This window comes from Saccostrea echinata, unplaced genomic scaffold (genome assembly GCF_033153115.1).
Source record: "Saccostrea echinata isolate AGI-Se365-2 ecotype Australia unplaced genomic scaffold, CSIRO_AGI_Sech_v1 ptg000001l, whole genome shotgun sequence".
NCBI lineage: Eukaryota > Metazoa > Mollusca > Bivalvia > Ostreida > Ostreidae > Saccostrea > Saccostrea echinata.
This window is the reverse complement of record NW_026889750.1, coordinates 51,714,199-51,732,099: the sequence shown is the minus strand read 5'-3', so window position 1 is coordinate 51,732,099 and position 17,901 is coordinate 51,714,199. Positions and strand designations below refer to the sequence as shown.

Below are 17,901 nucleotides of genomic sequence, written 5' to 3'. Positions count from 1 at the left end.
ACATCAGAGGTGGGATCAGGTGCCATGGAGGAGTGAGCATCCCCTCCGACCGATCACACCCGCCGTATGCTCATTGTCATGATCGTGAAATAACGAAAAAAATCCGTGGACAATTCTGTGTGTAAATAATGGTCTAATAGCTAGTATTTTAAAAAGCATCAGTCAGCATTTGACTTAATGATAAATTGTACTGACTGACAAGGTCATTGTATTGACCATAGAACTTACGAAATGATGACTTTAAACGAGACTGTTGATATTCTTGTTTCATCAACTTGTTTGTCAATAACTTACCTCGATTTATAAATTGTTCATACGTAAAGTATGCTCTTGTGTATCGAATCAACTGAGAGATATAAACCCCATATGCATATGATAGGGGTATATTGCTGCATAAGTAAGGGAAGTTGACGATTGAAAAGTTAAAGTCATCAATGATCACGTTTATCATAAAGAGACTTTGTTGTTAGATTACCATTAACGTCTTTTTCAAGTAAAATATCGCAAATATAAAACTGATATGTCAGACTCTGTGATATCTTTTATTACAAGCTCACTGGGATATATCGAATCGACTTATGAATGGAAATAACTATTGTTAATTGATAATACGTCGTCAATATATCTAAATATCGAATTGAAGACCAGAGCAAGTGTTTTCTTCTTCTCGTGTATAAGATTTTGAATAAATTCTGCTTCATATGAATACAAAAATAGGTCTGCTAATAACGGGGCGCAATTGGTACACATGGGAATTTCAACAGATTGTTGGAAGACCTGATCTCCAAAAACCACATAGATAATGTCAATAAAAAAACTCTAGCATCTTTTTAATATCAACTTCAGAGTATTTGTGTGTACAATCAGAATGTTTTTAACAAAATAAATTTGCAAAAGGACATACGCAACGTAGTTTTGAACTGTATTTTCTTTTTTTTTTTTCCTGTCATGTATAATTTGAGAGTTTCAATAATTGAAGAACCTTTGCACAACCTTTTTTACAATGCCTAACGATGATATACGCCTAACTAATTTTCAGAAAATACTGGCAAATAAAATCTATGTGTTTGGCATTTCTTCTTCGAATAAGACACGAATTTTCCCCATTTGATATCTAATTTAAAACCCCTGGTAATGCATGCTGATTATTTGTCAAAGAACATCTGATTGTACTGTGATTTTAAATTAAGAAGATTTTTTAAAAATTATTAATGGGTAAGGTACATTGCCAAGCAGTTGTAAGGTACGGTACGTTGTGTATGACAAGGACGGCTATGCAAATATCACGTCATTACTCATTATCTACCGTCGGCTCCTTCACCCTCTGTTCACCTGACTCCCGTATACCGCTGTGATTATAGCACGATAGTGCGTTTTTTAAAAATCCATTATAATGAAACATATGCGAAATTAACTGTTCGTTTTGCTTTAACGTCTTTTATACTCTTTTCTCTCTTGTGTGTATGTATATTGTATTACATGTATATATAAATGGTAATTTACAAGTACTTGCTTTTTGCCCCATGATCGAGGGCCCTTAATTGGTAAATAAACTAATTGAATTGAATTGAATATACCCTTTCCGCCGCCCATAGATCGCCTGTTCATTGCAACTACAGTGTTGTTGATGCTATAGTACTTTTGTAATTTTTTTTTATATTTTTTATAATCGTGTTAATGAGTTTTTATTAATGTTCCAGACTGTATGCCGACATTGTCAAAGTGAATTGAACAATTGAATGATTTGAATACATTGTATATATAAATTGTATATAAAGAAAACCAAAGTTTTAAATTTGCATTCTTTTTATCTTCGTTAAAAGTCCTAAATAAACAGATCACCACCCTTAGCGAAGATATTTATTTTCTCCCGGATTTCTAACGTTTACCATGAAGCATGGACTTTGAAGTTTATAGATATTCAGACTTTTGTAAACGCATCGTTCATTGGTTAAGGACTTGCACTACGCTTAGATACGTCGACGTAAATAAATATGGCGGCGATGTAGACTGAAAAATCGGGAAATCTTCAGATTAGGTTAAAGTAGAGCGAATTCGAAAAAGGAAAAATCACAAAAAGGAGACCAAGTGCTCAAAATTACAATATTCAAGCCTAAAAAGTCGCAAACAGGGAAAATTCAGGTATGAAATAAATTTTTTTTTTATGTCTTTCGATAATCTGCATGTGTCAGATATATCATCATAATGCATCATTATCCATATTGTAATCATTCCCATTTTATGATTTTTACAGGGTCCAGTATGTCAACAGATGACGTTTATGCAGATCAGGCTAAGAGGCTCGTGGATGAGGTGATTGACACCGCGATCAAGCGACTGGAGACAAACCTGTCTCTGACAGAAAGAGAGAAAACTTTTGAATCTCTGAAGGCAGAAGAGTTCTCCAGGCAATCTACATTTGTCAGAGATGATAACTTCGAAGTCAAAAATATCAAATGGCTGACTATATCAGAATTTTCTCCAGAGAAGGCTGAACAGAAGATTCATGAATTTATCAAAGTTTGTATAATATTCAAGTGATTGAGGCTCATGTCAATTTTTTGCACATTGTTATAACTGATATAAGTGATAATGAAATTTCACAGATAAGTGTGTGATGGAAGTTGTATGATTAAAGGAAAAAAAAAACATGTAACTTATAATTATTAAAGTTTTGTCCATTTTACTTATGAATATTTTATCTCAGAAATGTGCTTTACACACTATATCTGAATACAGACTTGGGAATATGAGGACAGCTGGCTGTATTGTATAGACTTCCTCGGAGAGGACCCTCATCAGTTTGACACCAGATACAGATTCCGTGTGCGATGGAGCATCCCTACTCGTAGAAAGCCCATTCCTCGCGCCACAGCCTGTGTTTATTTTTCCTTTGTTGTTTCTTCAATTAAACCTGGGGTATGTTTAATCTCAATACCTTAGATTTCAAAAAGAAGCCAAAATGTGAATGTATTTGTTGATATGTGGCCAACTCAAATAGAATTTATTAAGATGCATATTACAATTGATTGCATGGATTTTGATTAATGTAGCCATGGTTACTAAATGTAGAAATTTCTATCAATTTCTTTCAAAATCTACTTCTCCTTTATTTTTCGTCCTTTTCAATAAAACTTTGTACTCAAGTAAACTATAATAAGATACATAAAAAAATAAAAAATTATCTAAAATTCTTCAAATACTTTAACTTTTACACTTTTAATCAAATTTCAATAAAACTAAGTAACTATGTAATTAAGTGACAGAAAGATACATAATTCTACTTATTCTGTTTAGCACTTTTGATTTCAATGAATGATCATGTCATGGTTCTAGAAAATATGTTTGTGTAATTATGTTTCAGACATTCCCTGTTGATGTTTTCTATGTGTTTGAGACCCACAGATTGGTCCACAAGTAAGTACTGGCTCAGTGATAAAACAAACCCACAGATTAGTCCACAAGTAAGTACAGGCTCAGTGATAAAACAAACCCACAGATTGGTCCACAAGTAAGTACAGGCTCAGTGATAAAACAAACCCACAGATTAGTCCACAAGTAAGTACTGGCTCAGTGATAAAACAAACCCACAGATTAGTCCACAAGTAAGTACTGGCTCAGTGATAAAACAAACCCACAGATTAGTCCACAAGTAAGTACTGGCTCAGTGATAAAACAAACCCACAGATTAGTCCACAAGTAAGTACTGGCTCAGTGATAAAACAAACCCACAGATTGGTCCACAAGTAAGTACAGGCTCAGTGATAAAACAAACCCACAGATTGGTCCACAAGTAAGTACTGGCTCAGTGATAAAACAAACCCACAGATTGGCTCAGTGATAAAACAAACCCACAGATTGGTCCACAAGTAAGTACAGGCTCAGTGATAAAACAAACCCACAGATTGGTCCACAAGTAAGTACTGGCTCAGTGATAAAACAAACCCACAGATTGGTTCACAGGTAAGTACTGGCTCAGTGATAAAACAAACCCACAGATTGGTCCACAAGTAAGTACTGGCTCAGTGATAAAACAAACCCACAGATTAGTCCACAAGTAAGTACAGGCTCAGTGATAAAACAAACCCACAGATTGGTCCACAAGTAAGTACAGGCTCAGTGATAAAACAAACCCACAGATTAGTCCACAAGTAAGTACTGGCTCAGTGATAAAACAAACCCACAGATTGGTCCACAGGTAAGTACTGGCTCAGTGATAAAACAAACCCACAGATTGGTCCACAAGTAAGTACTGGCTCAGTGATAAAACAAACCCACAGATTAGTCCACAAGTAAGTACTGGCTCAGTGATAAAACAAACCCACCGATTGGTCCACAAGTAAGTACTGGCTCAGTGATAAAACAAACCCACAGATTGGTCCACAAGTAAGTACTGGCTCAGTGATAAAACAAAACCACAGATTGGTCCACAAGTAAGTACTGGCTCAGTGATAAAACAAACCCACAGATTAGTCCACAAGTAAGTACTGGCTCAGTGATAAAACAAACCCACAGATTGGTTCACAGGTAAGTACTGGCTCAGTGATAAAACAAACCCACCGATTGGTCCACAAGTAAGTACAGGCTCAGTGATAAAACAAACCCACAGATTAGTCCACAAGTAAGTACTGGCTCAGTGATAAAACAAACCCACAGATTAGTCCACAAGTAAGTACTGGCTCAGTGATAAAACATTTCATAGTATGTATGTATACAGTATTATTAAGTATGTACACAGTATTAAACTTAAGGTAGAAATTGTGTTTGTAGAGAGAAACAAGAGTTACATAAGCATACATTTCTTATTTATTAACAGTGATCAGTTTTATATATTCTTTTCTTATCTGTATATTTTTAGACAGGGAATATCTTCCATTACATCCAACTGCTATCAATATATAGTTTAATAATTAATATAACTTTTTGTTCATGTCTTATGTACTGTAAAGGCTAGCCCACAGTTTTAGGAACTCACATGTATTATGAAATACATGTAGATTGAAGAATTAAAGCTAATTTCTGTTCAATTTATATTTAAACATAAGAAACATATACATTCAATTCTTTTTTTTTTCATAAAAAAATTGTTGCATTTGCAGACCAGGGGAGTCTAGATTCCGTGAAAAGTGGTTAAAAGACATTATAGAGAACAAGGTGATGATGATGCAGGTCATTGAGTTTTAACTTGGAACAAATTAGTGAAATAATCAATGTTACCATTTAGAAGGTGTGATATCATTTACTCTTGCTAAATCAGTTATAATCTGTGTCAATCTGTGACCTGAAGCAAGAATAGTGTATATGAAATTGTTTTTTTTTTCAAAGATTATATTTTTTGGTAAATCTATGTACTTTAGCTGGAATAGTGTATATAGAATTGTTTTTATAAGAGTATAAAGTTTAATGTATTTATTTGTAAATCTCCTGAAATCATGATGTGCATTATGACAGTTTATGAAAATATTAGTGAGAGATATGCATATCTGTTTGATTTACTTTTTTAGTAAGTATTTAGCTAATTTGACTAAATGTTTCTGTTTAATCATGTCAAATTTTGTCATTGAATAAATGACGTAAATTCCTTGCTTAAATCATCGAGACAAGAATACTGATTGGTCCATAACAAATTCCATGTATTTATGGTATGTTTTTCTATGTGTTAACTTTTACGTGTGAAAGGTGAATGCATCTTCATAGATGTTAATTATGTCACTCCAAATAAAAGCTGGAATTGTGAAAGAGTTGAATTTATAATTAAATTTGATGAGGAGTTTAACATAATTATCAATATTTTGGAACATTATGATCTCTTTCTGAAGTAAGGCAATTTTGTTACCGTTTAAGAGTTATTCCCCTTGATACAGACTACAGTCATGTATTATATGTAGAATTATGATCTATGTAAAATTTAATTTGTTTTCCTTTGAGGGCTCTCAAACAGTGCATACCTATGCCAATCTTAGTAATAAAATTGAATTATGGCATATTTTAGAAAATATTCCAGCTCTCGGTACACTAATTTGACTCCGATACTGTGGAATTATTAGATTTTGTGGTACTCAATATTAATTTTGTGGAATTTGTGAGAACACTGCATCCACAAATTCACATCTTCAATGAATTAATAATTCAGGTTTTAAGAGTCATCTTTCATTTTGTAGATACGAATGAATACAATAAGTTACATCCCCTCAAACCTGTAAAATTCAGGCAATCCACAAAAATTGGCCCCCATGAATTTTGAATGATTCCACAGTATGTCTTTGTTCCTGAAGTGAACCCTACCATGATTCTAAAAAATCTGGAAATAAAGCCAGCATCCTTCTTTTGAGCTCACCTCAGAATCTATTTTTTTTTTGTACCTGGACATTTGTACTCCTGAGATTTTCACTGAAATCTGCTCAACAAAAATAAAATTTGGAATAAAGAAACTGAAAATTTTTTTAAAATCTACGTTTGTTTATAATAATTGTCAGAGAAAATACTACATTTTGTTGTCCAAAAAAATACTGTTTCTATGACTCGCTTATAATTTGGACATCAGGTTTTGGACCAAAATTTATCTCCCCAAAATCCAACCTATGTATGGGTACATATGTTACATATAGCAATTTTATAAAATCCTCGGAAAATTTTGAATTTATTTTATATTTATTGATGTGTTTTATTGTCTTACAAGGGCTCCGATTCTGGAGTTGATGCAAAAATATTTCCCACCTCGGAAACGTGATCCCAACCAACTGTATACGGCTGAAAAGTCTGTCACTTGATCCCAATAAATTGTAAAAGACAGTGAAAAGTTTGTCACCTGATCCCAACAAACTGTATAAGCCTGTGAAAGTCTGTCACCTGATCCCAACAAACTGTATAAGACTGTGAAAAGTCTGTCACCTGATCCCAACAAATTGTATAAGACAGTGAAAAGTCTGTCATCTGATCCCAAAAAACTGTATAAGACTGTGAAAAAGTCTGTCATCTGATCCAAACAAATTGTGAAAGACAGTTAAAAGTCTGTCACCTGATCCTAACAAATTGTATAAGACGATGAAGAGTCTGTCACTGTACAGGCATCAGTTGTCATCTAAAGCTTTCTCTCACTAAAGCTATATTCCCGAGTCTATCTCTGCCTGTTGTATGTTTCCATTCAGATTTTTTATGAAAACAGGGAAACACAGACAAGTAATGAACTTAGGTTTATTCAATCAGTAAAAAAAAAGATTTCAAATAAACAGACAAGATACATAAAGTTCTATCTAGCTTTTTACATGTAACATACATGAAATACTGATTCATACAATAATAGGATTATGGATATGTAATGGAAAATTATAGCAAGATAGAATACAGTTACTTCCCCTGCAAGAGTTACTTCCCTTTAGCGTTCAACCATAGTTCAAATAGATAAAGGTATATTATCTTTGTAAAATTACACATAAAATTATTTTTAATCATTATGTATACGTTTTTCTTTTCAAAATTTAAATTCCAGACCTAGTCATTATTCTATTAATTTAAAGACATAATTGACATACAATGAATGAACAATATCTAAACCTATTCTGACCTGGCTCTTGTTAAGTAGTTTAGTTTGATTAACTTTCCACAATTGCTCGCGTATTAAGATTTTGCCAGGATAAGTTAAACACACAAGTAAAACAGACTCCACATGAGGCAGTAAAAATCAAGGTGGAGTGATCACAGGGACAATAGCAAACAAAGCAACAACAACAAAAAAAAATCATCAATAAAAATCAGATTCGGCATAAAAAAAACGTGAATCAAATTCACAGCATATCACAGGATGTTGTGATTGTAAATCTCATAGAGAATTCATTGTCATGATCAATTTATAACAACATTTGGACGGAAAAAAATAATAATCCCTACAGATTCATAACAAACATTTATCAGAAAAAAACAGTAAATACTTCCTACAGATTCATAACAAACGTTTATCAGAAACACTACAGTACCCTTTTGTATTCATAATAAAACTCACAATATACATCTTGTCAATGAGGTATTATTTACTCTAATAAAAGTTACTTAATTTTTTAAAAAATATATAGCCATTACTCTTCAAGGGGAGATAATATGAATATGTGCTTTTCTCTTTATTTCAGCAATTTTCAGTGATCAAATATAAAACTGCTCAGTAGATAATAAACAATAATCAGATTTGTGACACCAGTTTGGCAGCTTCAAGCAGTCTGTGCACAAATAGTATCCTTTCCAAATTTGACAAGTCTCTTCATTACTTTTTTTTCAAATTAAAAAAAAAGTCAACAACATTTCCCTATAAAGGTGTCAGTTTCATATACAGGTGTCAGATGAACAAGTTTTTTGGTTTCCTCTGAACAAGTAAATTTATTTCTAGTTTGTTCTGAATACTTATTCGGCGATTTTGTCTTGAGTTTCCTCGTTGGATTTTGTTGGTGATTCTGTCGGTTCCTCGGAGGATGTCGATTTCTTAGGTTCCTCCTTCTTCTCCTGAGTCTTTTTCTCCTTTAACTCCGTCTTCTCCTCTTTTTTCTCCTCTTTTTTCTCTGGCTTCTTCTCTTTTAGTTCTGTTTTTTCCTCCTCCTTCCTCTCGTCTTCTTCCCTTTCTTCTCGTCTCTCCTGGTCTTTGCTAGATCGTGTTTTCTGAGATCGACTATCAAGTTTAGACTTGGTCCTCTCCTGAAACATTTATAAAAACTGCACTGACAAATGATTTAAACATTACGGTATTTCATTTCTCTCTCAACTATGCATTTCAATTTTTGCAAACAAGTTTTAAAATATCAATACTTATTTGTAACAGACACTGATCTTTGAATGTGTTGTGGCATTTACATTTTAATTTTTTTGATGATGGTATATATGCCATGCACTGAGTTTTACCTTCTTCATGAGCCACCAGTTTTTGGGGTAGTGGCTGATGTTATCGATGAACTTCTGCTCCTCGTCCCAGATATCCGCCCACCGTTTGGCACTGTATTCTGGTTGCCTCATGGTGACTCTCTGTAGAATGGCCTGGTTCTCCTTAGTGACACGTAAAAGCTCACGTTGCCGTTTCTCCTTGTTTAAACTGGGGACAAAAATAAAAATATTAATCACTATTTAAAAAGAAATAAAACTTGAAATATAATATGTTATGTAAATAATAGTCAAAAAATGATCTAGGCAATACGACTCAGTATAAGAAAACCATTGTCAATGGAGGCACAACCAAGGGTTGATCATGGTTTTCAAGGAGTAAAAATTTTCTATGTTACCCTCATCTACATACAATATTTATTACATTAATATATTAAATGTTTTATATGTCAAATACAGTCTGTACATAATTATAACAGTGAATTGAGTGTGGGTAAAATTCTGTGCAGTCAACATTTTTTGGAATATCATCCATCGTCAAGCAATGTTGACTGTTGCTATGCTGGAGGGCATGGTTTCATCATTCAGAAATTTTTTTAACAAATGTTTCTTGACAAATCAGATTCAACTAACTTACATGAAAATATAACATTTAAACTTGATTTTATTCTCTGTAGATGGGACAGGTTGAGCTTCCCCATTGTTAAATATTTGTATGTTAGTAAAATGGCTTTTATTTGAAACTTCAGTCATACAAGTCCTTTGTAAAATGTTTCTGCAAATGGTACATAAAAGTTACACTGAAATGATTCCAGAACTAAGATATTTAAATCTAATAGGGAATTGTTGATAAATCATAAAGTGACTTTAAACTTAACTTTCTCTTGAATTTCAAACCTATTTAAATGACAATAATACAGCACTCTAAACCATAAAGTTAAGAAAAACTACAACATTTAAATGTCAATGTTGTAGGAAGGATCAAACTGTGGACTTCATGTTGACTGCAATCAAGTGGCTTTTGATGGGTGTCACTTCAAAAGTTCAGAAAATAGACTCAATGTGAGATATTTACATCAAACCAGATTTCAACTGTCATTTTAAAAGACAATTTCTGCAAAACAAAAAATTACTGATCACACAACAAAAACTAGCCATCATTAAAAGTCACAAGGTTCACAATTTATCCATAGTGATCTCCCTTGGTGTAAGTGTATCTTTCATGGAGTGTTTTTGTGTCACTCTGATTTATCTCCCTTGGTGTGTATCTCCCATGGAGGTGTCTGAGTTATCTCCCTTGGTGTGTGTGTTCGTTAATTTCTGAGTTAATCAATTTACTATCTGACGTGTCCCAGTCTGACAGTAATATTAGAATTCCCTTTATGAGCATTATTCGATTAATATAGAGAAGAAATTACTTTCTGACAAATCAATGATGTGTATTGTTCAGGAGAATTGAATAGAAAAGAACGTATATTCTAAAAGCCTTAACAAGAAATTGATCTTTTAAGATTCACATGACAGAGGATAAGGCTTCTGGGTAATCTTTATGAGTCTCGGAGTTTCTTCACGCTCACAGAATAATGCTTACAAAGAAAACATCAATAGCTTCATCTTGTGTATATATCATCAAAATTTCATGATGCCTCAATCAGCCTAACATTAAATATTTACACTAGATGGGTTAATCGATCCATTCCAGTAATTTTTTTTAAATCTATTTCCTTTAAATTAACACTGAATCTAAAAAATGATTGAAAACCAAATGTCTCCATGAGAAGATAATGTGAACAAAAATCACATAAAGAAGAACTGAGGCATTTTCATAGGCACTTCATTGGCATAATATTTTTTTCTCTTTTGAGAAGAGAAAATAAGTATGACACAGAGTGCTTGTGGTTTCACAGCCCTCACCCAGGAGGAGGTGCTATATGTCCTCAAGGAGAGGTAACCAAGTTCCTCAGGAAGACGTGCATAAAGGATGCATTCTTTAATTAAATTAAGGAACTCCCAGGTGAATTAACTTGGTAAGGATCAAAGGACCAAGTGTACTGAGATGAAGTAATTCGAAGTTCTTATTCTTTGCTTAAATATGTATTTGACACTTAAATCTAACTGACTTATTCAACAAATACTATTTTTATTATTTAATTTAAATTTAAAATCCCAGGTTTACCCGTCACAAAACAATATGCAGCTGACAGTTCATAAGTAAATAATTACCAAGCTGTATAAATATTGTGTGCTCACCTTTTATATTCATACATATTCCTATTATCTACACGGCCTCTAGTCCTCATGATGTAAGACATTTTTTCTAGTAAGATTCGGTTGTCTCTTTCTATCGTTGCTAGTCTCTCTTCTTCTAACTGTAAAATCAATGTATAAGCTATGTTAATTACAAAACATTAATTATCTTTCATTAGTTCTCAATCACTAGTAAGTAAACAAAATCATGATTCTGCCTCCTTTGATTTACGTGAACATCATTCTGTTTATTTCCTCCTGAGTTAAACTGGTCCTGTTTGAGTTGTTTTTGTCTAATGCCGGATTTGTTAGGGGAGATAAGTCATCTTTTAAAGATATACATGCTACATAAACACCAATTTCTAATGATTAAATGATTTGAGAAAAATGATGTGTAATGAAAAAATAATACTTTCCACAAAGTTTTACTGAATAGGTCATTTTAATTAAAAACAATTAAGCAAGATCTGCAGTTAAGAATTTAGTCTTTTCATGAATATTGATGAAGGAAGTGCGTAAACAGTATAAAGACATGCATGTCCGCTGGAATTCATAGACAATGAGATACATTGCATTTTGACTACAATTATAAATAAAAGGTTAATATCTGTCATTACAGAGTAGAGGATTAATACTGGTAATGCTTTAAAAGATAAGTATCTTTAAGCGTTAGACGTTTGCCATCCATGTCAAAAGTTATTTGTATACCAAACGGCCTACCTCGATTTCTTGATTTCATTTTTGTTTTTCAAGAAAAACAGATGATGAAACATCATTTAGATTTTATTACAATCACCAAATGATTAACATAACGAATGAATATAAATATTTGGGTGTTGTGTTCAGATCTGATGGAAAAATGAAATTTGCAGCTGAACAACTATCAGAACGTGCTAGGAAAGCATATTATGCTATTAAATCAAATTTTCCTGCAAACATTAATTTTTCAGCTGAAATTATGTTAAAATTATACCAGTCAATGATAATACCAATTATTACATATGGATCTGAAGTATGGATAACTGACTTCAAATGTGATTTAATATCTTCAGACCAATTTCCTTTTGAAAAAACACAACACTTAATATTTAAAGACATACTAGGGGTACATAGAAAGGCATCAAATCTTGCTGTTTTATGTGAATTGGGTCGTTTTCCTTTGTACTATTTATGTTATGAATATATGTTTAAATATTTTAAGAGACTTAAGGAAATGGAAAACAAACATGATTATAATAATTATTTAGTGATTTCTGCATTTAAAGAAGACAAAAAACTTGTATCTAGAATATCTTGGCAAAGAAAACTGTCTTCATTACTACAAAAATTAAATATCACTTCTTTGGATATTTCTCACACAACCTTGAAAAACAAATTACAAGAGCATTACCAAAACAAGATACATGAACAACTGAAAAATATAAGCAAATCAAACTCTGGAAAGTTAGCTTTTTATAGTAAAATTGTAATTCAAAATGAATACAAATTGCAAAGTTATTTAAAGCTGCCTTTAAAGAAAAGTTTTAGATCTGTATTAACAAAATTAAGGATCAGTGCCCATCCATTGTATATTGAAACGGGCAGATACTGTAAACCCCCTATTCCTAGAGAAAAACGTTTATGCTATTCATGTAAATTATTTATTGAAGATGAAAAACATTTTGTTCTATACTGTTCAAAGTATGACCAATTTAGATGCAACTATACTGATATATTTAATGTAAACACATATACTAGTGATAATCCCATTAGAAAAATTGTCAATCCTACAAATATTACAACTGCTAGAAGGATATGTTGTTTTTTGAAAAAGTGCTTTGACACCAGAAAAGAAAGTCAGCAATGAATACTTAGAAATATGTGAATATACTCTACATTATTTTGTTCAACTCACATTTGTCATTTTGTATATGTATGTATTATTCTTGTTAATTCATTTTATGTCATGACTGTATGCCGACATGGTAATTGTCAATGAAGTGAATTGAATTGAATCAATCTAAAAGTAGTGACAGTGTCATGTGATACATTAATTTAAATAAAAGCATTACTTTCCTGGCAGGAAAATAAATAATTATAACTTGACATCTTTATAATGTGTTCATTTTCAATTGTGTAATTTACAGTATTTTCGTAATTTTAATTGGTTAACAAAATAAATTAATTTCCAACCTTATCTTTAACTGACACAAGTTATAGCATGTAAATCTTTAATGTTAAGAGTCCTAAAAAGCTGGATATATTACGTGACATGAACATATTCTTTATAATCATGAAAGTGATTTGGGATACCATGATATTGCATGGGTTCATTTAAAAATGAGCTGATTGTAAAAAAGGGGGAAAAAAGACACACACACCCCAAAAAAAACAACAACATAAAACATGCATAACAGCTAAATTTGAAGTATAAGCGATATAGAAATGTTTTTTGCTCAAATGAAGAGTCAGGACATAGAATGTATTCTTGGATACAGATAATTTTCTTCCTTATGTAAAAAAATCAAGACCTGTACAGGTAACATAAGGTTCAAATCCAAGTCTCACGCCAAGCTCTCTCTGGCAGACATTAAGTAGAGGAATAAATTTGGCTGATCACGACTAAAAAAAAGTAAGGAGAACTCAAACCTCACTAATTAAAAATCAACATTTGCCCGTCCAGCTATTTAAATGGATGTACAAACCTCTTAAAGTCTACAGATTTAACTGCTAAGTGAAAATTAATGTTGTTTCACAAATGGAACTATATATTATAGGTAAACATGGTCTACAAATCTAACTGGGGCTATTTTATGATGGATGAGCAGGTACTAGAATACGGTGTTATTTTGTTAATAGTGCGACCATTATCAGCCATGAAAGCTGAGGGGGAGTCGAATATTTAAACCATTATATCTTTCAGTGGCCCTTCACGATTAGTGTGTTTACTTTAGGTTAGGTGAATGTGGATTATAAAAAGGACTATTGTGTACATGTGTATGCCATTTAGGCCCTGAATAAAGGCGGCATTTAATCCAAATCTAAGAATGCATGAAACAGTTCAAAAGCTTTTTTATAATTCTATGTCAGAGAAATATCGCAGTCAGGTGTCGAGTGTCATTTTCTATATTATGAAATTTTTGTTCAGTTCTTTGCATTGGCAACAAACAAACACAGCTAACACAGAAAAAATAGTAATTAACACTTAATTAACTTCATGTTGTTAATGAAATATTGGTAGACTATAGCCAGACACTTCTTATTCTAGTCTAAGACTTGGAATATACAAGCTATATCCAAGAGGTCAATATTACCCATGTTAAGTATCAGATTCTTTATACAAGGTGACCTGTGCAACTCACTTTGATGTACTCTTGGTGTTAGATGTCAAGGGTCGAAATTAACAGGAAATACTCACTTAATGTGAATTATATAAAAACAAAAATTGCGAGTTAAAAGCGATCTGTGGTCACCAAATTTTGCGACTAAAAAAAAGGTCTTTTTCAGATTTTTTCCCCAGTTTATTCAAGGGATGTGCAATTAGGATTGCCTCATGCTCGGGGCTACCATTTTTGGGGTTGGGCTAGTGATTTTATGCACAGTAATACATGAAAAGCACTAGAGGTATTTTTATTCACTTTTTTTGCTATTAAATTCCCAAACAATGAAAAATATTCAGGTAGCATCATGTATAAAAACTACATGGTATTCTAGATACAGGAACTGAAGATTAAAACTTAAATAATATCTATGATTACAGAAAAAGTTTGTTAATCTACAATGGATGAGTTGATCAGAGGGAAATCTTAAGAACATGAATGGACTCATTGATTAACTCTCCTCAGGAAAAGGGTAAATGTTTATGTGGGTTATTGACTTCTTATTGATTTAAATGCACAAATCTCATCCCATTAAATATTCCCCCCTACTGAGTGAGACGTAACAGGGATGAAGAGGCTGATTATATCAAAGTGACTGGCTCCATTTAATTCTGTAAATCATTAAATTACATCAGAATGTAAAGGGGTGCTATATGTGATATGGATGCCTGCCATTTCAGTTTAATTGATCGCTGATATGCAATGTTCCATGTAAATCCCAGATTGCTTAACAGACCTTTAATTAAAAAATCAAGCTCGCATATATAAAAAAAAATCCTCTACAGGTATAACAATGAAAATAAAATATCCACATTAAAAAAAGTCAAAGGACCCATTGATCATTGTTTTAATTTTCACATGATTCATTATAGATTTTAGATTTTGATTTTTTCATAAGCTTGATGTATGTGACACTTTAATAGTGAGGTATTGATATCTAATAGAGAGGCTCTCTCTCCTGGTAAACAAGAAGCTCTCAAAGTAGAATATTGCTTGTGTCATAAATCTGCAGGTATTTTCATGTCTCCTTTAAATTTTCATGCACAACATCCACAGTTTTCTTCTTAAATCATTTTTAAGATTACTTTTTCAAGCCCCCCCCCCCCCCCCCAAAAAAAATAAATACAAAATTACAAAATGCTCTCCTGCTAGAGTGAGCAGATTTCCAGTTAACACAATTAGATAAATTTAACCTGGGCAGTTCAATTTACAGTCTTCAACACAAATGCAAAATATTAATTGAAAATATCAAATTAATGTTCACTCTAAAATGCACAATACATAATCTATAGAGAAATATCACTGAGAAGAGAGGCAGGGCTTTATAATAATTCTTCATAAAGTTTGTTTCTACTGAATTCACGAATGAAATGATCAACTCAATGTAGTTTCCATTTTGTATTTGCACAGACAAATACGCTTTGCTTTGGATTTCAATGACAGTTTTCCCTTTTTGTCTGTTCCTTGAGCAGGCAGAAATTTAAACCCCCAGGACTTCATGATCTCATAATTCTCAAATATAGATATACTTTTATGAGTTTAAATTGAAAGATTTTGAGTCAACAATGACATATGAGATAAAGTCTTCGAAAACTTATGATTTAATCTATTGGATTGTCCATTTTATGATTTGAATCTGACACTTATTGATGTTTGATTTGGAAAGTAATTGGTCGATATCAGGCTTATGTTTATATTTACATGAATAAAATTCCAGTAATATTTTATCCAACAATAAAATTGTATTTGGATGTCTGTTAATGATGTTCTTAAATTTTCTAAACCATTAAAACAAAATAGTTTTTAATGCAAAATCTTTCATCTGTACATTACCAATGTTTTGCTGCAGTGAACACCTTATTTTCATGGGAAAGTTATTTGGTATATACAGTCAAACTTCGTTACCTCGAGCTTGAAAGGACCGAGAAAATACTTCAAGATAACCGAGGATTCGAGATATCCAGGGTAAAATACTTAAGGAATAAGTAGTTGGGACCTCAAAATTACTTTGACATATCCATTGTATTGGAGATATTCATGTTCGAGATACCGAAGTCCAACTGTATATAAGTGTGACAAAATTTTCATTAATTTTGGTTCTTAATTGCTATATGTAATCTGTAACGTATACACAAGAATAAAATTTTTGCAAGCAGATGGTCTCACATAATTATAAGAAATTAAAGTTCTGAATCATGAATAAAAAGTGATTTAAAGGAGTTAATTAGATCCAAAATATCTAATGAACATAATTGCAGAAGGTTCAAGAATTCTTTGAAAAAAAAAAGGATAACCTACTTGTAGCTTTTTGAGTTTCAGGTGAAGGTGCATGTAAGTGGGGGGAGCTTTTGTATCAACCATTGGAGCAGCCGTTCGCACCTGTAAAATATCAAATAAGGTGATACTGTTATACTAAATGACAAAGATTTTATGTAAAAAAAAAAAATGAAAACTTTACGTTTTGATCACTGAATTCTGGAAAATAATTAAAACAAGTCAAATTTCTACAAACATAAGAAAAACAAAACCAATCTTAATCTTATGCTTCAATTCATCACTACTTACAAATAAAAGTTTAAGTGTTTATAAACAGGAACAATTAGTATTTTTGTCCCTGATATGAATTAATATAATTAATAGGAGTCTTGAATATGGGGAAAACAATTTTAAAAAAACAATTTGTTAAAATAAATTTTAAAAAACTTCTTAAAAACTTCATCAGAAGTGAATATTTCAGATGATATGGTAGGAGGAGATTATCAGTAGTTGATTTACATCTGATTACACCAAACACTGATAAAACAAACAAGGACCCTCTTCTTCAAACACAACGAGATCTAATGATTAATTACCTTTCGCCTGTGTTCATCATAATATGTTGTGTCCCATCGCTTCTGTAGGAGCTTGTTGTGGGTCGGCAATATCGACTGATAACTTTTGTGCATCTTTACTATCTACAACTAGCACCCCTCCTCTACAAAAACGTAAATAATGTATTTTTGTACACGCATTCAATGCTGTCTATACACTATTCAGGTTGCTTGGTCACGTGATCACGCACAATCTCCATAACGACAAGATCTTAACTAAAAATAAGCGAAAAACAATCGGAATCGCCCAATTTATAACCTAATTATAGTTCACTCAAGTGGAAATGTATCAACTATGCAATTCATATATTAAAATTATCTCTTTTTTTGTTAATTACATCCAAAAATGCCAAAATCCGAAAACATGTGCCCGTCAATATCACAAAAACGCTTTGATTATAAATAAAAATAGAAGTCAAATTAGTTTTGCCGGAATATGCAAGCCAGAGTAATTCCCCTTAGATCGTCCTTAAATTTAGATTAACGCTAGATGGTACTTAAATTTATTCAAGTACGTGTCTGATTACCCATTTCATTCATTCATCTACAAATAGCAAATGTTTTAT

The 17,901-nt window shown here is 32.3% G+C and overlaps 2 protein-coding genes across 2 annotated transcripts; one reads left to right on the top strand and one right to left on the bottom strand.

The window, feature by feature from the left end:
* Positions 1 to 2,005: 2,005 nt before the first annotated feature.
* On the top strand, positions 2,006 to 5,739 carry LOC133194234 (A-kinase anchor protein 14-like). The gene is made up of 5 exons (XM_061330235.1): positions 2,006 to 2,142; positions 2,255 to 2,520; positions 2,740 to 2,919; positions 3,365 to 3,417; positions 5,100 to 5,739. Exons 2-5 carry the CDS (start codon positions 2,263 to 2,265, stop codon positions 5,182 to 5,184), a joined length of 576 nt encoding a protein of 191 aa, XP_061186219.1. The 5' UTR covers positions 2,006 to 2,142; positions 2,255 to 2,262; the 3' UTR covers positions 5,185 to 5,739.
* Positions 5,740 to 7,180: 1,441 nt separating this feature from the next.
* Positions 7,181 to 17,572, bottom strand: LOC133180709 (sperm axonemal maintenance protein CFAP97D1-like). The gene is made up of 5 exons (XM_061315183.1): positions 17,318 to 17,572; positions 16,764 to 16,844; positions 11,110 to 11,228; positions 8,884 to 9,070; positions 7,181 to 8,679 (listed from the first exon to the last, which is right to left on the bottom strand). The coding sequence occupies exons 1-5, from the start codon at positions 17,408 to 17,410 to the stop codon at positions 8,392 to 8,394; spliced, it is 768 nt and encodes a 255-aa protein (XP_061171167.1). The 5' UTR covers positions 17,411 to 17,572; the 3' UTR covers positions 7,181 to 8,391.
* Between the last annotated feature and the right edge of the window lie 329 nt (positions 17,573 to 17,901).

Bases quoted from the DNA above. Each gene is read 5' to 3' on its own strand.
- LOC133194234 (XM_061330235.1), top strand. From the start codon at position 2,263: ATGTCAACAGATGACGTTTATGCAGATCAGGCTAAGAGGCTCGTGGAT. The intron at 2,521-2,739 runs GTTTGTATAATA...ATCTGAATACAG, and splicing joins AGATTCATGAATTTATCAAA to ACTTGGGAATATGAGGACAG. The intron at 3,418-5,099 runs GTAAGTACTGGC...TTGCATTTGCAG, and splicing joins ACCCACAGATTGGTCCACAA to ACCAGGGGAGTCTAGATTCC.
- LOC133180709 (XM_061315183.1), bottom strand. From the start codon at position 17,410: ATGCACAAAAGTTATCAGTCGATATTGCCGACCCACAACAAGCTCCTA. The intron at 16,845-17,317 runs GTAATTAATCAT...GATATTTTACAG, and splicing joins ATGATGAACACAGGCGAAAG to GTGCGAACGGCTGCTCCAAT. The intron at 11,229-16,763 runs GTAGGTTATCCT...TTGATTTTACAG, and splicing joins TGAAACTCAAAAAGCTACAA to TTAGAAGAAGAGAGACTAGC.